Below are 22,988 nucleotides of genomic sequence, written 5' to 3'. Positions count from 1 at the left end.
ACGTTAAAACTTGTGTCACTTCATTGTTGTCCAACTAGTAAGTTATAGCAAATAATGGGGCATTGTCCTAATTGTGTCACATTAGTGCTGGTATGCCAAGAGTTTGTTGTAGAGCAGAGAGAGCAGTAGTCCTTTTTGTCTTCTGTCCTCTTGCACTGATTCTGATCTGCTCTTTTTTTGGTGCTTGGCTGTATTGCAGCCTGCTACTACCTATGTTCTTTCTACTTGAGAGATCCAAAGTTTGATCCTGGTGAAGCACTCACAAGGATAGGAATGGGGAATGGACCCGGCTTGAAATTAATCAGAGCCAGGGGGAGAGCTGCTTCCTCTGCCCTGTGCCACATAGAAGCAGGAAGCAGTCAGCACTGGCACACGAAGAAACGATTGCTGGGGTGGCTACTCACTGCCCCTCCTCTTTGTCTTCTTTAACTCCCTCAATTATCCCTCCTTTTCTTTCTTGTCTTTTCTGCACCAAGCTTCCTTATCTACTGTAACAGATTATGGGTTGTGGAAGGAAAAAGGTTTTGGTGACATTGCTTTTTGTAACGTTTGCTCCATTGTCAGTATCACTGACATATTTTATGTCCCACATTTTAGGTATGCACATGCTGGGGCAGCAGGTCGTTGCTAAAGTGAGGGACAGGGCTTCCCCACACTTCAGCTGCCCAGCCTGCCAATCTCGAGTTGCACACAAAAACATCACATGTGAACTCAGGCTTGGAAGTGAGGATGAGACTGATGAAAACTGAACAGAAAGAGTGAAAAGTAATAGCTCTCATAGGAGCACCTACAAATTGTAAAATATGCCATATGTGGTCAAGAGTTTGGCCTCAGTAATCTAGTTATGAGGAATAGTAGCACAATTTATGGGTGTTTTTTTCTTTTTTAAATTTTTTTTAACGTTTATTCATTTTTGGGACAGAGAGAGACAGAGCATGAGCGGGGGAGGGGCAGAGAGAGAGGGAGACACAGAATCGGAAACAGGCTCCAGGCTCCGAGCCATCAGCCCAGAGCCCGACGCGGGGCTCGAATTCCCGGACCGCGAGATCGTGACCTGGCTGAAGTCGGACGCTTAACCGACTACGCCACCCAGGCGCCCCTATGGGTGTTTTAAAAACGAAATTAGTTTAGTCCTTTTCAAATTTTTACTGTAATTTTGTTTCCTCTCCTTCTGTTTCTCTTTGCCCCAACCCCATCCCGTATATGACTGTAAGAGCACACTTTTTTTCATTTGTTCCTAGTTTCTCGTCTTCAGTTCTCTGGTTTGTAGTTTGGGAAGAAGTACCCTACTTGAAAGGCAGTTGGTGATTAATTGTTATTAAGTTTTCTTTGTCTTACTAACATTGGATTTTGTACATTGTTCTTCTAAATTTGACTAGGAATTTATCTGAATTTTAGTTGCCACTTTTTCCTGTTCTTTTCATTCAAAATTAATTTCAGCTTTTTATAATTAAGTTTAACTTTCTCTCCTCTTCAGATATACAGGTGTTATTTTTATTCCCTTGAGGCCTTCTTTTAGTATTTTGTTTTTTCAGAAGAGTTTAGATTCTGAGACATTAAAATGCATAAATGCATTTTTTTTTTTTTGTTTATTTATTGTTACAGGTTCGAATGCAAGCACTGAAATGCTTCTCAGTTTTAGCTTTTGAAAACCCCCAGGTATCGATGACGCTGGTAAATGGTAGGCTGGAACTTTGAATGGCATCTACATGATTTAATTTATGAACTTTGTAGATTTAAAGAATTCCTTAATTCTTCTTATTTGCTTTATTTCTAGTTTTGGTTGATGGAGAATTATTACCACAAATTTTTGTGAAGATGTTACAGAGGGATAAACCTATTGAGATGCAGCTCACATCAGCAAAATGGTAAAAAATCAAGATAGTGTGGGAAGAATGACAGTGCTTTATCAATATGTTAAGAGTATTTTTGAACAGCCTAATTAGCTCACTTCCAGTCCCTATCTTCTTTCAGGATTTTAGAATTTGCAAGTCATGGGATTGTGTCACATTTTATTACATGGGCATGAATTTTTTTACTCTGCTTACTACTAGTAGCATGCAGAGCAGCAACACTCATTTAATTAATGGCTAAGACTGTCTACAGAAAATTACTTTGTTTCATTCAAGCAAATTACTTTGTTTCATTCTCCTTATTTCAGTTGAAATAAGACAGAATTAGATCAGATTTAACTAACAGATTTATGGTAAGGATTAAGACAAGAAAATATAAAGATGTGAAAATATGGAGTGAGAATTAGTTGAGGTTGATAACCAAGGCATGATTTCATAAAATATGGCTTCCTCAAGTTTAGAAAAACAAAGCATAAAATTCTCATAGAGATGTGACAGTTTATAAGATAGTCAAGTTCTTATTATTAGCACATGTCCTGGCTCATATAAGTATTAAGTACATGTCAGTTCTGTAATTATCAATACGTTAATAGGTTGAGCACCTATTCTTTGCTAAATTAATTGTTTAGTTCCAGTATTTAAGAATTTGTGGCTCTCTAGTATTTTGGTGAGAGTAAGGAATTTTCAGTAAAATACTAATGGATCGTGAATTTTTTTTTTTTTTTTTTAATATGAGTATACTATTTTGTATTTTTGCGTGTTTTTTGTCTTTGCAATTGAGCATTTGCCTCTTTATTTGTAAGGTGAATTCTCTCATGGAACTGGTTTCAAAAAACAATGTGGGTAACAAGTCTTAAGATAAACAATTCAGTCCTCAACAATCTAAGTAAAAATTTTATTTTATTTTTTTAATAGCTTTCTGTAGAAGCCAGGGTATTGAGTGTTTTAGTCCTTCCCCTGCCCCCTCAGCTTACTAAAGGAATCTAATTCAAAAAGGAAATTCCTTAATTTAAGTTTCTGAAGTGCTCAGTGTTCAGTACCTGCTTAGGGAGGACCAAGTAATTTTATTCTTATTCAAAGCCAGATATAATGGTGAAGGTAAATTGTTTTTCAGTAGAACCAAATCATTGACCCAGTTCTCAAAACCATTGCTGGCAAGCTCTGAAGAGTTAGTAGTTAATTTCTGATAGCTAGCTCTGTGACAAGTTAAGTGCTGCTTCTGTGATACGCTACCTTTCTTGGAGTTAAAATATCCCAACTTCATTTAATCTTAGACAGTGTTAACTTTATATTTACTTTTAACTCTTTCCCCTTTATATTATGGAAAATTTTAACAAAACAATATAGAGACAAGTATAGGGAACTCCAATGTGTCCAGCACCTAGCTTCAAAGCTTATCCTCTTATCCTTTATTTTTAAAACAATTTTGCGTGTATTTTTGAAAAATATCTGGCTTACTGTCTAGATCTATCAGTTGTTTTTGAATTGGTAGACCCTCATATAAGGTAATGTGAAAACCTTCTCCCTCAAGATAAATAAGAATAGCTGTCTTATTTTTTTTACCCATAATATTTTAAAGGTGGGGAGTTTTTCTTTTAGAGCTTTAAAACACAAGCAGAAATTTACTCTCTGCCATCTTATTCCAGTTTAACTTACATGTGTAGAGCTGGAGCAATTCGGACAGATGACAACTGTATTGTATTAAAGGTGAGCTAATTAATTCTAAACACATGTGAACATTACACAGTCCTAAGTGTTGAATATAAATATTGGTATTCCCTTTTTTTTCTCCTTTTTATACATTTATCACCATGGTTTGTGTGCATAGCATAAAATAACATTATTAAAACGTAACGCTTTTCTTTTTAATGAAATGCCATGTAATTTTAAATTTTTTAAAAAAGAATATTTACTTATTTTTGAGGGAGAGAGAGACAGTGTGAGCAGGGGAGGAGCAGAGAGAGAGAGAGAGGGAGACACAGACTCCAAAGCAGGCTCCAGGCTCTAAGCTGTCAGCACAGAGCCTGACGCGGGGCTCAAACTCACGAACCGTGAGATCATGACCTGAGCCAAAGTCGTACATTTAACCTACTGAGCCACCCAGGTGCCCCATATGATGCCATGTAATTTTCAAAAATTGGTTTTAGATGTGTTTTAAGAGTCAAAATGAAATCGTTCCTGTCACCTTTTTCATTTTTGTTAAATTAGAAGGATATAGAAATTGTAAAAATATGTAAAATTCAGGTGAAATAGAAAATATATTTTAATCCTTGATTTTCATTAAATTTACAACATAGTTTTATAGGCAAGCAATTCACCAGCTCTGCAGATAAAGATTTTTTATCACCTTCATAGCAGATAATCAAAAGACATAATGAGAAAGAAAAGTAAATAACACATGAAAACCATCAACATCATTGTGACATGTCCAAAGCAACTAGAACTCAGAAAAACCCACATAAGAGACTGTCCCTAAAAGTTCTAAGACCTCGAGTCTCATTTCAGCACTCCTACCACCGACTGGCTTGGGTAACCCTGGACACATCCCTTATTCTTTTGGTGACTCATGAAAATGGAAGCAATAATTTTTGTTCGTCTGTTCCACAGGGTTATTTTGAAGATAACAGTATGTTAAATATGTTAAATGTTTTATTAGCCACAAAGAACAATGTAAATAAAATATCATTTTATGAATGCGAGATCTCTCATTTTCAGTGTGCAAAATGAACCCAAGGATTAAAGAGCATTAAGACTAATGTTTGTTTAGACTTTGGTGAAGCAACTCAATTATTTTAATGAGATCTGAGGGCCCTCTAAGTAAGCAACACTGTGTAAAATTCTAAGGGCTTTCATGCAAGTAACCTTGGTTTATTTATTCAAATGCTTTACCCCTCTGTTTCCTCCATATTGGTAAACTATGTTAATAGCATCTTCTTGTGTAGTATTTGTGAGTGGTTAATTCAATAAGCTGTGAATTTATGGATTGATAAATGTTAGTAATTGTTCAAAAGAAAATAAGAATAAGGCTTTCCTCTTGGAAGCCTGGGGTTGTATTATAAAGCACACAGTAGCCTGATAGGAAATCAATAGTGAACAATAAAGTGCTACACTCTATGATAAAGATACAGTAGAAATTTAGGAAGGAGCAAAGCACAGTTGAGTTGACTACGATAATGGAGGAAAGCTTCCTATAATTAGAGCATTTCAGTTTCCACTTCAACGTTATTCTTTAAAGTGGGTTCATCAGCCTTAGAAATAGTAAATAGGGGCACGTGGGTGGCTCAGTCAGTTGAGCGTCCGACGTCAGATCGGGTCGTGATCTCATAGTTTGTGTGTTCGAGCTCCCCATCAGGCTTGCTGCTGTCTGTGCAGAGCCCACTTCCGGATCCTCTATCCCTCCCCGGCTCATGTTCAAAATTTAAAAAAGAAGAAGAAATAATAAATACATGGGATTTTTTTTTCTTATCAAGGACCTAATGTAGATAAATTACCAAGACCAGCACTAAGATTTTTGAAGGACCTCAGGTAAAATTGGACTAGTAGATACAGTCATTTTAGGGAGTTACTTGGAAAACCTAGGAACTGTGCTGGATGCATTTTACTCACTTAAAGGAAAACTCATGAAATCTGAGTAATGGTAAGATCACTGAATTTTTAAAGTTGTATTTTGATTTTGCAACTGTAGGTATTGATCCCCAAACAAAAAATAAAAGCCATCCCATCCATATTATTCGCTAAGGAAAAGATAGCATACTTTTTCTAAGGCAAAGTTGTTCCTGATTAAACTGCTGGATGTCTATTAAGTAAATAAATACATAGGTGGAACAGAAACATCACACATGATTTATTAGAGATTCTTAAATGTCTTTTGTAGGTTGTACAATAAAGTTTCAATTTTATCCATCACAAAGGCCTGATGGGAGTTTGTATTAATGCACTTCTGTTGTATGATTAGATTGGGTATGCCAGAGCAAATGATTAATATACACTGAACTTTGTTTTTACATTCCAAAAAAACCTTTTTATTCTGTGAAAGTACTTATTCAAACATTTGATAACAAACCTGACTGCCACTAAAAACCGTTGAGTTGATTCACTTATTTTATGCTCTCCATCAAGCTTTTGCCTTTACCACAAAGCCAATAATTAATTTCACTACCTTCCAGACACTGCCTTGTTTGGTTCGAATGTGCAGTAAGGAGAGATTACTAGAGGAGAGAGTTGAAGGAGCTGAGACACTCGCCTATCTGATTGAACCAGATGTTGAGCTACAGAGAATCGCTAGCATAACTGATCACCTCATTGCCATGCTTGCTGATTATTTCAAGTATCCCAGCTCAGTGAGTGCCATCACTGATATTAAAAGGGTATGTTCTGTTTTCCTTTTCAGCAGCTCAAGCCAAGGGATTTTTTAAAAGGTTTTCTTACTGCTCACAACTTTGAACCAATTGGTAATTACAGTTCAGAGCCCTTTTAAATAAAGGAATCTTCCTTTAAATGAAGGAATCTTTGATAACAAAGATGATGTTTTATGGGTTTTTGAATCCAGTCTATTTCATGTAATTACCAGAAATTTTTTACTAAGCAGGAAATCAGGAAGGAAGAAAATTATGTCCCTAATTCCCAACTAAAACCCAAAAATAATGGTGTATCTAAGCTGGGTGTTGACATTACAGCAACATCATCTAATCCTGTTTAAGTTCCCAGAATCATCTATGTTTCTATATTCCCATTCTTTAGGTCAAGGGTGTTCTTCTGTGACAGGTGACTGAGTGGCCTTATTTTACTCTCTGCCATTGTCTTTCTCTTTCACTGTCTAACTTTTGTCATCTTCTCTTTCCTTGCTTCAGTTTTATATTGTGTTTTGGTCCTGCTAGTGTCAGCTAGAGTACTATTTAACCTCTAGTTTGAGACCATAAAGAACCAAACTGTGCTTTTCTCAAACTTTTTCACAAACCGTAAGTTCCTTAGAATAGCTAGATAGGTCTTTTGACTTTGTTCTTCTCAGCCTGTTATATCCATTTCTCTAAGCATAGGAGAACAATATTCAATTAGAGAAAGTTTTTTTTTTTTTTTTTTTTTTAAGGAGATCATGGTAGAAAAAGCATTGATTGTCTCCTAATTAGTAACCAGTACTGTTTCACGAATGTGACTGTATTTTTGATGCCAGTGGTCCCAATGGTAAATTTTTAAAAACTTTCCTCTTGACCTTTCTCATGCCCCTGAGTTTCCCAAAACTTCATTTGGCAGGCAACTGTTTATTTGGCATTTAACATTGAAAATAAAATGAACTCTTAAGGGTTTATGTTTTCTCTGTCTCAGAAAGGGCCCAAAGTAACCTTCACTGTTACTGGTATTAGTCATGTACACTATGTATTAAAGTTAGTGCCTGCTCTTCCTTTAGTGGTATTGTTTTTGCAGCACAGGTAATGGGTTACATTGAACCAGCTACCTTGTTTGTTTTCCCTTGTGGACTTCCTCACGCTGACACAGTATTTCACTGGTATAAAGATACATGAGCAAGTCCTAACTATGGCCTCATGAACACCCTCAGTTGACTGTCCAGACAAGGCAAACGGGATACCCTGATGGACAGAAGAGTGAGGAAACATAGTGACAAGAACTTGTGGCCTATATATGTGTAAATCATTTAACTGGTATAGAGAAGATTATTCCTCTGTTTTTGATGATGGGTTATACAGTGGTTTCTGACCATAAAAATATAGACACTAGACCCATAGTCGGAAATTCTTGCATGTTAATAAGTGCATGATTTTCATGGTATATGTTAATCCAAGTCAATATTCTAACTATATGTTATGACTAGAAAGTACTTACGACTTTAGATATTTCAGAACTTATACATCAAAATGAGTGTTGTATATTGAGGAGTTCCTTCCATAATCCATCAGTGCCTGCTTTGATCAAAATATTTTTAGAACTACTGTTGTTACTCTAAATGATGTTACCCAGCTGTATTTATTTCCCCATCTTGACACACCACAGTCAGTAATAATTAACTTAAAACTCTTACTTGATGAAGATATATCATTGTTAGGGTTTTGTAGCTAATATGCCACTTAGCTCTTCAGGAAGTTTCAAAGAAGGGTCTTAGAATGTTATAAATAACACATCATTGCATAAAGGTGAACCTTTCAAAGGCAACTCATTTGGAGTGGTAGTCATTTGGGTGAATTAGTTACAAAATTGTGTACATTATTGATAAGCTTTATATACTTACCGATTTGTAGTCATTTAAAGTGTTGTGAGAACATGCTTCTATTTCACATCTATGGTGGTTTAGTGACAAAACAGGTATATGGAAGAATTGATCATTTAAAAACTTTACATGTGTAAAGTTAGCATTAATTGTTTTCATACCAGTAAGTAATTTTAATAAATGTATCAAAAAAGCCTCCGAATATAAATCTCAGGTAATTGTAATAGATACATAGCAATCATTACGTTGGTGTATTGTTTATTAAGGATTTTCACAAAGGTTTCCCTCTTTTCTAAAATCTTAGTAAATACTGAAATCGGGCCAGCGCTGTTCTTCATGTTTAAGAAAACCTTCTAAAAGTACTGTAGCAGCACTCAAGTTTTACCAGCTGTATTCTGAGGCTAGAAAGGCCTGAATGTGCCTTGTTCTTGAGGAGGGCATTTCAAAGAGCTGGTGTGAGCAAGCATCAATGCCACTAAAATTACTCTCTAGGAACGCTGTTTAGGGGTCAGAGTTTCACAAAGGTCTTTCATATACCATTCCAGTGTCAAACGTTGTGGTGTCCACTTTTAGACAGAAGCAGACTGCATGCATTCTAGGTCATATTGGCACAAACACAGGAGTGGCTCAGTCCTATGTGAACAGAACCCCAAAATAACCAGGAATTCAATGATAGCACTAATATCTTAATAGTGGTTAAATTTTTTTTCCAACTCAGATAGTTTTATTGAAAATTAAATATGTAGACTGAGTTGCAATATACCTTTTGTTTCCCCGTCCATAGCTTGATCATGACTTAAAACACGCTCATGAACTCCGCCAGGCTGCATTCAAGCTCTATGCCTCTCTAGGAGCAAACGATGAAGACATCCGGAAGAAGGTGAGTCTGGGAGAGGGGCGTCCCCCAGTCCTGACAGCCAGCAGGCAGGGAGTGACGTCAGCCTGAAAGTCGTGGTGAAGAGCACTAACAGTGACTGTTTGAATATAATAAAGCAGAGTGACTAAAGGCATAATTGAAGAATGAATGGGACCCGGATTTGGGGGGTTGTTTGTTTTTAGAACATAGAGTGGCATGGCCGTGCTGGAATGACAAATAACTGGCGTGCTTTTTTCTGTCATTAATATGAATTATTATGTTGCACATTTTTGCATGTGTTGATAAAAATCAATTCTAGCACTGTGAAGCTTCAGACACCTTGAAAGATCTAACACTAGAATTGTAAATGTTATTTATGGAAATACTTCCCAATGCCATTGAGAAATTCAAATCCTTATTGTATATTGTTCTTTGATATGTGGCTTAGTTATGTTTTGATTTTTTTTTGCTACTGTGCAAGTTTGATGTGAATAAAATCTTTGTGGAATAATGATTTTATGTTTAGTGAGTGGTCATCTGAATTTTCCAGTTCCCCAAAAATGTTTCACTGATATAGTACCTTATGTTACTATAGTCTAGTCTAACACTGAACTCCTGTTCTTCATGAGACTAGTTATAGGCAGGGACTAAAGTGTAGTAGTAAGCTCTGACCTGGCTGCCTCCACAAACGAAAAGGCTGGAGCTTCCCATTCAAAAAAAATGTAAGATAAATTTTACACATGGCTTTTAGGAACATCAGTAAATTAATCCACATGTTCTGTCTTGAAGAATTATAGCCGAAAGAGCAAATTGAGCATTGTTTACTGAACATGGCAGTTCACTAAATCTCCCATCTGTAGCCCTGTGAGAAAAATCGAAAAGTATTGGGAATTTACTGTGATTCAGAGAAGTACTTTGGGCTTGTAGAACAAGAAGTATGGAATAACTGTAGGTTTATTGAAATAAATTGAAAAGGAACCATTGCTGAAGAAAATTGAAATAATAGATGAGATATGTGAGTAGCTTTGATTTAAAAATCAGTGCAAAAAACACAACTAACCTGAATGTTTTCCATGTACCTCAATTTAGTTAACAAGATGTTTTTGACTTGAAGTGTTTTAGTAAATATCTATGAAAATCCCTTTTGACACTTCTACGCTTTCATTCGTCATCTGTTACTTCAAGGCAAATATGCTAATGATCTGATATTCCCTGTATCTAAGCATGATTTATGAATGTTGGTGCTGATATGTTTCATTCAGTTTAGGTACATGATATATTGCAAGGGAAGAAGAGGCTTTTATAGCAACTCATATAGATAAAACATTTTTTAAAAATTGACATTGACTGTATAACTTAAATACGTAATGATTTGTTTGGGGATGGTTATTAGGCCCATTGGAAAGAGAAGTATTTTGCCTATTCTTTTAGCTCAAGAAGGCTGTGCCATGGACTGAAAGGGAGATAGATAGATGGACCATAATGGGGGAAAGTAGGATGTCCATTTGTACTTCTTTGTACTTTTTTGTTAATAAACTACTGTTTTGGAATTAATGACTTAATTTGTGATATCATGTTCTATAGAAATACTTGGAATACAGTAGTCTGATTAGTAGTCTATTAAAGCTTGTATTCATAATGTGTATAATTTCCTGGCAAGGCTAAATCTTGATAATTTCTGTAGAAAGATGACAAATAAAGAATAAGTTATAATTATTATATTTTTTTTGTGTGATAAAGAAAAGATACTGTGACATTCTTATGTGATGGGGATTATAGAGTTTTTAGGAAGATATTTAATCCTGGGAAATTAAGTGTTGGAATAATTTACAGTTTATAGCAACTACTGAAGAGAGAAATTGTCAAATGGAAAATATATAATTTGTGATAAAAATCTGCATGAAAATGGTTCTTAGGAGTGGAGAATCCTTATTTTCAGTGTATAAAAATTGGTAAATGATAACTCTTCCTTTGAATGCATTTATTTCTATTCCTTTTTTGTTGTTGAAATAATTATCTGAGTAGATTTTTATTTGCTTTCTTCATGAAATAGTTATTTACCTTTTACACTTATGCCTTATAAACTCTGTATCCTTTTTTTGTGTAGATTCTTGAAGTACAATGTTTATTATTGTTTTATCTTTTAATGCAATATTTTTGCTTGCCAAGGTGGAATTTCAGTTACTGAGTTAATTGAGTAGAGAATCTGTGAAAGAAATTTCGAGGACTGTAGCCCTGTTCTCCCCACTCCTCCAAACAAAAGCAACAAAAAGACTGTTTTAGGATAAAAATATGAAGTGTTAATTTGGTCTGCCTTTTAAATTAAAAATAGGAATGTAATTCAATAAATACAGAAAATAACCTATATCCCATTGCCATATAACGGCCAGTTAAAGAAATGAGGTGGAATGAAGAAGAGAAAAAACTAGAGCAAAGAGGTAGAGACAGTGAGAGGGATACATAGCAATAAAGGAGAAAGATACAGGCCTTCTCGCTTTGTAGAGTTAGTCTATCTTATTGCTTCTAAAGACTTCTAAAGGCCTGCTTTTCTGTTTCTCGCTCCTTCTCTCCGAGGTAGACCAAATTAAGCTAAAGACTGAATATGACCTACAGGTTAGAAATTTACCACTTCAGCTTTGGAGCAATATTGGTGGATTTCCATTAAAAGAAATCAACTGTATAATAGTCTTTGGAACCTAATAAGCACTCAATAAGTATTTGCTGAATAAATATAGAAATGAAAATACAGAAACCATAGACAGAGTGGCATTTCCTTTAATATGCTTGGATCTTTCTGTATCCTTCTGTTCAGAGCAAAGTTGGTATTCTGAGTCCTGGCTGTGCGTTCATTATCACTCTGTGGCATACTGAAGTTTACTGTTTTCCCAGTGTCCTGTTAGAAAGTTAAGGAGGGTGGAAAAGTTCTGCTGGTGAGAGTGGAAAACATTACTTAATGTTGACTGTAATGTGAAGAGGGAGAAGCCCCAAGAAAAGATGAAGGACCACTGAGCATGACAACAGATGAGGCCTGGCCATAATGGACTTAGAATTGTAATTCAAGGATTTTGGTCAGAGAAAGCAAGGGCAGAGGCAGCAATTGAGAGCTCAGTGGAAGAAGGGTCCAGAGCACAGTAGCAGGAAGTGTACTGACAGCAGGGCCAGGTAAAGATTAGCTGTAATCTCTGCCATGGACAGGCAAAGTCTAGTCTCTAATGACAGCCTTTACTGCATATTAATGCTGAGAAGCATATGTTCATTTAATGGGACAGTAAAAAGGGAAGAAGATACCTAACATGATTTTAGGTATTGGCATCCCCAGTCAAAACTCCAGTCAGCAGTTAAGTCATGCAAAGGCAGTGCTGGCAGACAGTCCTGTAATTATGAAGCCAAATCCTTTATAACAAAAAATTGCTCTTATGAAGACTCTCACTTGATTCATACCTACTGATCATCAGTTAGGTTTGAAATTTAAAAGGATTGTCTCACTTTGACTCTCTTCAAGGAACTAAAGGAATTTATCATAAACAAGGTGTAAATTGAGGAAAATAAGTAGTAAATATAAATTAAATTCAAGGAAATAAACTTCATAAGATATGATTTTTATTTTTGATAAAAATAAGACACATTACAAATGTTAAATGCAGTACTTATTGTAGCCTTTGCTCCTTTAAGGTATCTGACTAAGGGAGCTTTTCAGAAAGTTTTCCTCTTGGATTTTGAGTACTTCTATCTTAGTTGCAGATCCCTTTTGAGGAACTAGAATGTAAGCTCCATGAGGGCAGGAATTTTTTTATGTTTTGCTCATCACCATATTCCCAGCATCTACAACACTGTCAGGTGCGTAGTTTGCACTTAATAAATACTTGAAGGAGGAATGGATGACAAAAAAAATGAATGGACAGATGGATGAGTAAACCATACTGCAAAATTGCATCATTAAGCACCCTTAATCCAATTATATATGGCCTCTCTGCATTAAGAATTTTCATAACTATATTAGCAGTTACACAGGTATATGAACAGACAAGCTTTAAAATACAGGAAATCTATATCTGATCATATAGGCAAGGAGTTTCACTATACTTAGCACAGAGAAAATGCAAGAAATTCCCATTTTTTAACAGGCAGACAATCCCAAGGGTGTATCTTCTCGTTTTGACATAGATCAAAGAGAACATGTTTATGGTGTAGTAGTTGTTTAATTTTGAAATAATTTTTACCATTATTTCTTAGGGTTTTTTTTGTGTCTACATGTATGAGTTTAAAAAATGCATAGCATTCACAAGTATGAATCTGGACCAGTGTTATACATCTGTGTAAAATATCTCCCCTATTAATGAATGTCAGAGTTTTAATTCTTTCTGGATTGATTGAGCTGCCTACATTGTATAAACATTACCCAATGGGTGGAGGGAAGGGGAAAGCAGAGGTGAGGTAAACAGCAGTAAGACATAGCCTTAAAGCTCAGCATTTATAATAAAACCTCAGTAAGTCAGAGAAAAGTAAGAAATGGCTAGTAAGAATTTTCTAGGGGATGAAAGAATTATTGGGAGCCAATTAAAATGCACATGGTGGTATCAATATAACTATCTTGGAATCGATTTGGCAATTAATATTTTTATTATTTTTAATTTCTTCTACATGTCTTTTATATTCTCAAGAATTGAAAACATGAAATCCTAAGTTTTTGTTCCTTGTGGGGGAAAAAAAAAATCATCTAGTCACAGATGTTTGTATGTTACATGTAAAGAACGTAGCCAAGGGTGAGATGTTTTTTCTTTTTAAACTGAACAATGGAGTTTTTTTGTTTGTTTTTTTGAAAAGGCAGAGAAAAATGAGAAAAGGAAAACAAAAAATTTCTCTCTACCCACTTTTTCCTAGCAAAGGAAGTTGTATCTGCAGGGTCATTGTGGGGATGATATCTAATGTATTTAAAATATTTAGCATGGTGCCTGTAGGTGCTCAATAAATGGAAGCATTTGTTAGAATATCTTAAATGATTTCATTGGAAGATTAAAAATAAACATTTTCAAGTGTATTAGAAAAGCTGAACAGCATTGGGGCATAAATTTTTAAGAGTTTACAATGAAGGTAGTGATTTTATGCTATAAATTTCCAAAACTTACTCATTCTAGTAAAAAGAATATATTTCAGAAGCATAAGCCTTTTCTTTAGTTGTAATGATGTCTTTTTACTCTTAGATTTTAAAATACTGGTTTTTAAAACTTTTTCTTGGTATAGCTGTAGCATGTTCTCCAAAGCACCAAATATAATTTGTTTCTTGGAGTTAAATAGTATGTTACAATATAAATCAATAATGGGTCAAAATCATAGGTAATAGATGTCTTGAGAAGAGTAAAGAGGCCAAATTCTACCTAACTTTGGTTATCTAAGTATTACTGTTCATGGTTGCCTTAGATGTCATTTCACCAAAGGGTCATCATTTGTATAAAATCCTAACCCAAATACAAATGTTCAAATTTTGAACAAATGTAAATTCTTCTGTAATTTTAAAGTTACAAGATTTTAAAGCATATTTATAAATATAGGTCAGTTTTTCTTAGTCTCTTTCTGCTGTGAAAAACTTGCCTGAGCATTTCACTTTTGAATATTTTTATCGTCCATTGTAGCTTGATTTTATTGCTAGTTTGTCTTCTGGGTAACAGTATGATTATACCATGAATTTATATTTTTAAATATTTTTTGCAAAGTTGAGTAATTTTAAATGGTCATTTAAAAGGCACAGTGTCAAATTTCTGTATTTGCCTCTGCCATGAAATTGGGCAGATGCAAGGAATTATTTCTGAGCCTTAGCCTGCGTGTTGAAGCAAACGCCTTGAACATTTTGAAGGTTTTCGACGGTACCACAGAAGTAGCACTCTTCAGGACTTGGCTCTGCTATTGAATAATAAAATTCATGCAGAATTCAGAATTCCTTGACGTAATCTGTGGTTAAATTGTTAGTTATCTTCTTAAGGCTAATCTACCAAAGAATTTTAAACGAACTCTACAACATTCTTTCATGATGGTAAGTATTTTTAAAGAGTTAACTGGGACAGTACACCAGGTTTTGCCACTTGCCCACATAATTGAGACTGTTGACCTTCAGCATACTGAAAGAAGCAAACCTGGGAGTGATAATGCTATATACATAATAGAGGTATTTATAAAATGAAGTAATCAATTTTTATTTCAGAGTTTCATTAAATGGAGACATAAAATTGAGTGTTCTGTTATTAGTTGTGGTACTGTAGTTGCGTTAACCAATGAGTTACAGTTCTTATTCTTAAAGTATGAACTACAAGTTGGTTATTTTGTTTACAGTCTGACAAGGCATATCTTATAAACCAAGAAATGCGTTAAAATATCTTTATTAGATCTGTAGAGCTCTAAAATTAGTAACTTAGTTGGGTTTTCAGAACATTCTCCCTGGAAATGAATGAAATGTATGGGATGATACAATATTTGTGGAGTAGTAGACCTTAAGAAAGTCAAGTTTGTGGTAAGGAACCAGGACCATTGCTGCTACACTTTTCCCCAGAATTATAAATGCTAGTATAGGGCTTGGCAAACAATAGCCTGTAGGTACTTATTACCTATGTGATAATTCTGTAACCTGCCAGTTCAGAATGGTTTTTGCATTTTTATATGGTTGGTGGGGGAAAAAAAATCAAAAGAAGAATATTTCCTGACATTTGAAAAATCAAATTCAAATTTGTGTCCATAAAGTTTTTTTTTCTTTTTTTCAGTTTTATCGAAATATAATTGACAAAATATTCGTAAAGTATTATTGGAATAAAACCATGTTGCTTTGTTTGTGTTGCCTATGGCTGTTTTCCACTACAGTGGCAGATTGAGTACTTAGTGACACAATCATTAAGGCCACAAAGCCTGAAATATCTGCTATCTGGCCCTTTACAGAAAAAAATGGCTCACCTTATGCTGGTAATGCATAGCTAAATATAAATGACCATAAACCGGTGTGGTGAAAAACTCTGATTCCCATTTGCCTCTTTGTAATGGACTATATAGAAAGATGGGACCATACCAAAGCCACAGGAGGGGGGAGAGGTCAGTTGTCTAACTTCCTGCAAAAGAGGCATTATCAAGTGTTGATGATAGGATATTGTTACTGGATACTTTTCTACATGTTGATTCCCTTGTTTGAATGATTTTGGCATATAATGGACCCCAGACAAATTGGATAATAGTTATGTAGGAAATGTTATTAGATTCTGTATATTGGTTAGCAAAGTTGCCTGAATAAGATTTTTCACCATCCCAAAGAGAAAAATAAAGATCCAGTTCATGTATTAAACATCTGTTCAGCCTTTACAACATATGAAGCATTATGTTACATGGTATGGGGGCATACAAAACTTATATAACTCAGATACTTATATCAAGTGATAACCTATTTAGGAAACCTAACTTAACATAACTGCTACCATTTATTGAGCATTTACTGTGTGTTAGACACTGTGCTAAGCATTGGCATGTTATCACCCTTAAACCTCCTACGACCCTGTGAGATAGCTGTTGCAGATTAGGAAATCAGCAGTGTGACCAAGGCCACCCGGATTGTAAGTGATAGCATCTATATCATATCCCAGTCTCTGACTCCAAAGCCCATGCTGTTAATGATAACTTTATTCATGTACAGTTAAATACCATTACTAGAGCCAAATTATGGTATACAATGGCAAGAAAATTTACAGGAGAATGTGTGATAGTCTAAAATAGTTGAAAATGCTTTCAGTTGAGGGAACTTAATAGCTGGTATTAGCTGGTTAAAAACATCAGATTCAGAAAATGTGTCTTTTCTCTCACATAGTTTTTGGTACAAACTGTGTAGTGAGATGCTTTATTTCCATTTATTCATCTGGCTTTCTTTGTTTTTTTGTTTTTTTGAAAGAGAGATAGTATAAGCAGGGGAGGGGCAGAGAGGTGGGGGAGACAGAATCTCTAGTAGGCTCCAGGCTCTGAGTTATCAGTGCAGAGCCCAGTGCAGGACTTGGACCCATGAACCGTGAGCTCATGACCTGAACCAAAGTCAGACACTTAAGTGACTGAGCCACCCAGGTGCCCCTAGGAGCTTACACCCTAAAGTAGTTAAGGAGATGAGACACTAATTGCTATGTGGTAATTCCAGTACCTTATGTGTGCAATAAAAAGCATTGTCTACATTGAAAGCCAATTTTATCATGATCAGTACAGCCAGATATGATTAAGATACAGCTGTAATTAAAATAGCTATTATGAATGAATCTGGAAGAGTCCATCTCTTATATAATAGTCCATCTCAAATAAGGGTTTATTTGTGGGGAAAAAAGTTTATTTGAAAGCAGCTTCACCTTCCCTTTGTAAAATATTAAAATCATTTTCAGAAGTTGTGACCCACAGAATGAAGGATCTTCATATCTCTGTTCTACATCATTTGGAAATGTTTTTCTAAGGGCACTGTCTAGATGTGATCACATTGTAAACTAGCATTCTAGAAAGGAAGCATCCAGAATTAATGTCAGACAGGTACTGTTTCAGCTTTTATTTTGTAGATAGTTTTCTTATAAAAACTTTTTTTTAATGTTTGTTTATTTTGGAGACAATGTGAGAGAGTGCAAGCAGCAGAAGGGCAGACAGAGGGAGACACAATCTGAACCAGGCTCCAGGCTCTGAGCTGTCAGCCCAGAGTCCGACACGGGGCTTGAACTCACTAACCGTGAGATCATGAGCTGAACCAAAGTCGGGACGCTTAACCGTCTGAGCTACTCAGGCGCCCCAAGATAGCTTTCTTATAGAACAGATTTAAACTTAAGGCAACTTGTATCTTCTTTTAATAGTTATCCGTTAAGCTATAATGTTCGTAACTAGGATATAAACTCCATAGAAGCATTACCTGGCAAATAGTAGATGCTATGCTTGTGTTTATTGAATAAATTGTGTATGTCTGGACATTAAAATTCAGTCAGCCAACCTATGGGGTAATCAACACTGTTGCATGCATGGCTGTGTATATAGAGGAATAGGGGCTGAGCAGAGCCATCGTTTGCACAGTTCTTGGCAATCCATTATTCAGATCCATGGAAAACAGTAAAAGATGGAAAGGAAGTTTCTAGTTCTGTTATTTGAGAAGTAATTTTTAATGGTTTTATTTATGTACTAATATAAGTCAGCAGCTATTTATGTCCTTCCATTAAGTTGATGATTGAGCTTTAAAAATCAGACTGTTATATATAGAGAAATATTTTTCCATAGTGTTGATCTATTTTTAGATATCATAAGTATTTCTGACACACTGTGTTTGGTTTTAGGGGAAAAAGAAGTTGGGCCAAGAGAGAGCTCCCACTTCTTTCCAAAGCACAGAAAAGTTAAGAATTTTGAGTATTTCTTCTAAACATTTAACATAAGTGAAAGTTGCTCAGCTATTAAGAGAAAAAGGTCCTGAGGTAGAAATTACAAAATACTACCTAAAGGGACTTAAAAGCAAGAATGAACTATAGAAGCTTTAGAATGGGCCCACTCTAAGAACCCCTTCCACCTTGACCTCACTCTTAAAGTGAAGTGCTGTTGTTCCCATTAGGCCTATAGGAGGGGTTAGGTGTTAATTTAGTTCACTGCCTTCCAGAGAAAGGAAGAAAATGAGGCCCTGAGGATCAACTCTTAGAATGCTTTCTTTCTTCGCTTCTCTGCCTCAGAGAAGATAACTATCTCCTGCCACTCCCTACCTCCTAAGATCATTAAGTTAGAGAAATTTGGTATAAATGTGGGAGTAGAGAGCGATGGAAGACTGAGAGAATGGAAGAAATACTTTGTAAAATGTTTAGTGAGACTCCAGAATATGTGTTGATCAGTGATTTGTCCTAAGAGAAGCTCTTGTAGAAAAAAAGAGCCTTTGGTTAAAAACTACCCTTTATTTTAAAAATATTTGCTTGAGGAAAATGTCAGAAAATTGTACATTGGAGCAGTGGCAAAAATATCACAGAGAATAGGCTGTGGGTGGGAAGTCTACTATTCTCATCTAGAACAAATGGAGCTTTTGGCCTGAAAACAGTAGAGTATTAGTTCTATTTAGGTAGTATCTGTGGAAGCTAGATCCTGATTCTACAATGGAGATCAGATCATCAGGGAATTGAATGGAAAAGTCAGTGGAACTCTTTTGGTTTCTTCACAGTGTTTTTTGGCTTATCTTTTCCCCATTGGCTTCCATTCTCTCAACCTTTGGCATTTTTACCCCCAGGCAAGCTGAATCATTGATTTGTCATTTTCTTTCTGGGAGGCCCTGTGAATTGTACCTGTTCCCGCCTCCTCACCTTGGCTCTTCAGTTTATTAACTATGACCTCTATATGACTATATATAGTGTATATAGTACACTATAGTGTACTAGTTTTTATTGGCCTTGGATGTCAGTATATAGACTGTAGTTTCCATATCACTGATAACTTTATGTATGTATTTATTTATTTTTAGCACTGATAACTTTTTAACTTCTCTTTTTTCCCCAGTTTTCCAAGTCAGATCTCAATTTAGTTACTAAGGCTAAGCAAAAATCTCATCCTTAAGCACAAGTGGAATGGACCTTAAACTAGAAGTAAGGAAACCTAGTGGAGCCCTAGCCCTGTCCCCATTTGCCTAGAGAACCTTGACCAGTGACTTAATCTTCCTGAATTGCAGAGACCTCTTTGATGAACTAAAGAAGTTGGACGAATTTATTTCTAAATCCTCTTCAGATTTTAACATTTTTCAACCAAAAAATTACCATACCTATGTTTAATTCTTTCAGATAGTTAAGTCTGCTACTTTCAATGGCATTGAGAAGAGTGTAGTCAGAGAATTGGTTTCCCAGCTGAACCTGTTCAGGAGCAGGAGTTGCAGCTGCCCCTTGTTTGTTTCATGGGAGGCCATGTGCTGTTGGGGTATGTGTGTGTTTTGCTCTTTTGTTTTAATAAAGGAATTGGTGAAGGATGTACTCAAGAATTAGAAATATTAAGTGCATTTCCATGATATGCATGGCATCATGTCTTTTGGTTAAGTATTCTGTGGCAAAATCAGTATGGTCACTTCCTAAAACCTAGGGAAAGTTTGGTTTTCCATTTTTAGGAATGGATCCCTCTCCAGACCCCTGTTGATTCCACTCAGTCCACCAAATGAGCTGGTTGTACATGCTTCTCTCACTTTAGGGTCTGTCTTGTCATCTCATGGCCCCTCTCCATCCTTCCAGCCTATACCCTGTTTCTAAAACGAGTCTCTTGATTTCACTGACGTTAGAAAAATAAGTTTTAGGAGGGGCTAGACCATAAATAGTGGCCCCTGGGACTCCTCTACATCAACGCTTATTAGACGAAAGAGTCGCCATCCACACCTAATAGGTTCAGTGTCTATTGTAGATCCTTTTTCCTTGTCAGACCTACTCTTTCTTCCTGACCTCCATGTGCTGCATCCTGCTTGGCTGCTAGTCCCTGCTGCTTTAACTAGACTTTCTGGATTTAATAACATACTGTTTAGATCTGAGAACTGCCTCTTCTGACTTACAGAGTTTGATTCCAAGTCTTCACTCTTTCTGACCAGTTCTCTCTTGTCATCCTCTGTTAAAACTTTCTGGGATTTAGCCTACCTGGAATTGAATTGTATTTGCCTGGCCATTGTGCACATTAGCATAAATAATTGATGTTAAGAAAATGCCCACTTCACCATCCAACTCCCTTAACTCCATACCCACCCACTTTGAGCTGTCTAAGAAGTTTCTTGACACCACTAAGAATCTGCCTGGTTTTCGCATCCCCTGCTTGACCTATTTCGATCACAGTTCAAAGTCCAATCTGAAGTTGCTAGTACTGGAAAATGCTTCATCCAGGGTCATGCTGGAAGAATTGTTGGGTCTTGTTTTTAATTCTGACTCTTCCAGTTCTTCATATGCTCTGAGGAAAAGATGGTATATGACTTGGCCACAACTAAAATGTGAGTTCACTAGAGCTCATTGAAGACTAGGGAATTTCCTTATAAGCCAAGGCCATTTTCATCTTATTAACATTCCCATGTGTTCCAGGAACCTTAGGATTATCTGGGTTCTGCATTTCCCCCATGCACCTTCTAGGCTGACTGCCCTTTACTCCCACAGGCCATAGGGTTCTCCTGTCCCAATAACAGAAGTGTCAGATCCTCATCTACCCCTGCAAGAGCCACAATGACAGAGAAAAAAAGCTTAGCAAAAGCATGTGGTCATGAAGACTAAAGACACCAGCAGAGAAATGCATAGCACCTGTTCCATTGACCTAAAACTTGATCAATTAAGAATGCAGCATTCTTTTATGAGTTAATTCTGTAGTTAAATTTATAACCCAGGCCCCTGAGAAGAGCAAAGAAAGAGAAATGGCACTTCCACTCTGAAGGTTCATCCACTACTTATATTCCTGGTCAGGCACAGTGTCTGTGTAACAGAGGCACTTCTCCCTCCTTTCCTTCCCTTTTTTTTTTTTTTTTTTTAAAGCAAATTCACAAGCTGTGCCATAGGGCGTATTTGCTGAACTGTGGCTGGGGAATCTCCAGCAAGAATCATGAGGCAGAACAATTTCAAGCTTTACTTGGCATTGCTCTTATAGGCTGGAAAGACCTCCAATCCTTTGCAGGGGCTGGGACTTGGCTCTCCATCGTTATCAAGGCTTTGTAGCACAGTACCGAAGTTGTTGAAAGGCACCATGGAGAACATGTTTTATTGTGCTTGGCTTTCTAACCCCAGGTCTGAAAAGTTATCTGATACTCTATTAGACCTTCATGGGGGTCAGAGTGCTATGGCAACAGCCAATGCCAACTCCTTCCCAGGTGACCTGAAAATTTTGTCTCTGAATTTGATTCCAAACCTTTCTCTGCCTTATAATCACATTTTTATCTTTATTTTGGTCAGTATATTCACTATCATGCTCCTTTTATCCCTGCACAGATGACCTCAGTACCCTCAAGAATACAAAACCATAGTTAGATCATGTTGCTCATTCACATAGGCTCTTAGAATACCTTTGTGGATCGGAATCCTAGATTCACATTCTGAGTTTGCATTATTTTGCTCCTAGACTGATACTTTGATGGAGAAAGTAGACCAGGCATTCAAGTAGTGGGCTTTCGAGAACTTTAGCAGGGTTACTAAAGTCTCTCCACAACAAGTTTGGTTACAAATCCAGACCTCCTACTGTAGACATTTGGATAGACTGTAACCTAAGAAGGGTCACCTTGTACATAAAAGAGAAGATACCTCCAAATAGTCCTACTATTTTATATCCTAACACAGGGGAAAGGTTTAGCAGCCAGAATATAGCTATTCTCCATCTCCAAAATACCGTTCACCACACCCCCAGGAAACTTAAAGCATGAGGCTCTGCTCTGATGGTTATAATGACTGCCTTGCTAACATAGTTCTCCACTGTCTGCTGGCCTAAGCCTCAATATTCTCGGGTAAGGTCATTGATGGCCATTTCCCAGCCAGTAGTAAAACATCCTAGTCTGAGAATGGATGTTTTTCCTCTCACCATTTGTAGATGCTTAATTCACTCTGTCTGCCTTAAACCGTATGGCCTCTGTCATCCCTAAAGTGCTTTTTGCTAACATAGTTTCCATAGATTCCATAGAGTGTCATAGCACTCATTAAATAGTTCATTGCACTTGCTTATCCTACATTGTAAGTTTGGTGGGAACAAGGGCTTTCTCTCCCTCACCATTTTGTCTTCAAGTTTTAAAACCATGTCTAGCATTCAGGTATTTACTGAATAAATAAGTAAATGTGGGCATGTAAATAGGAGCTGTGCCCTGTTTGCTCTTAATTGCCCGCTCCCTGATTTTGACCTCCTAACTAGACCTGTACTATCTTGTCTTTTCTACCGTACCTTGTTTCCCATGTCACTTCTGAACAATGTGATAATTTTGCCCCATCTAACGTGATTTTTGGGGGGGAAGTCAGATAATCATTGCTCTCTTCCCTGATTTTACTGAAGGCCCAGGGAGGTCAAGTGAGTTGATCAAGATTATAGAGCAAATCTATATGCCTAATGATTGCTACACTTGTCCCTTGGC

General features: G+C 36.4%; 1 protein-coding gene across 3 annotated transcripts in view; it reads left to right on the top strand.

Moving 5' to 3' along the window:
* ARMC8 (armadillo repeat containing 8) overlaps window positions 1–22,988 on the top strand; it is a 108,709-nt gene that overhangs the window by 52,033 nt on the left and 33,688 nt on the right. For all 3 annotated transcript variants that reach the window (XM_045503522.1, XM_045503523.1, XM_045503521.1), the window contains 5 exons: window positions 1,606–1,681; window positions 1,778–1,868; window positions 3,500–3,560; window positions 6,020–6,220; window positions 8,858–8,953. In XM_045503522.1, the coding sequence (XP_045359478.1) occupies window positions 1,606–1,681; window positions 1,778–1,868; window positions 3,500–3,560; window positions 6,020–6,220; window positions 8,858–8,953 (525 nt within the window). The remainder of the gene's footprint in view (window positions 1–1,605; window positions 1,682–1,777; window positions 1,869–3,499; window positions 3,561–6,019; window positions 6,221–8,857; window positions 8,954–22,988) is intronic.

Source organism: Leopardus geoffroyi, chromosome C2 (genome assembly GCF_018350155.1).
Source record: "Leopardus geoffroyi isolate Oge1 chromosome C2, O.geoffroyi_Oge1_pat1.0, whole genome shotgun sequence".
Classification (NCBI taxonomy): domain Eukaryota; kingdom Metazoa; phylum Chordata; class Mammalia; order Carnivora; family Felidae; genus Leopardus; species Leopardus geoffroyi.
Note: the sequence above shows the minus strand (reverse complement) of the source record. Positions and strands in the feature narration are given on the sequence as shown.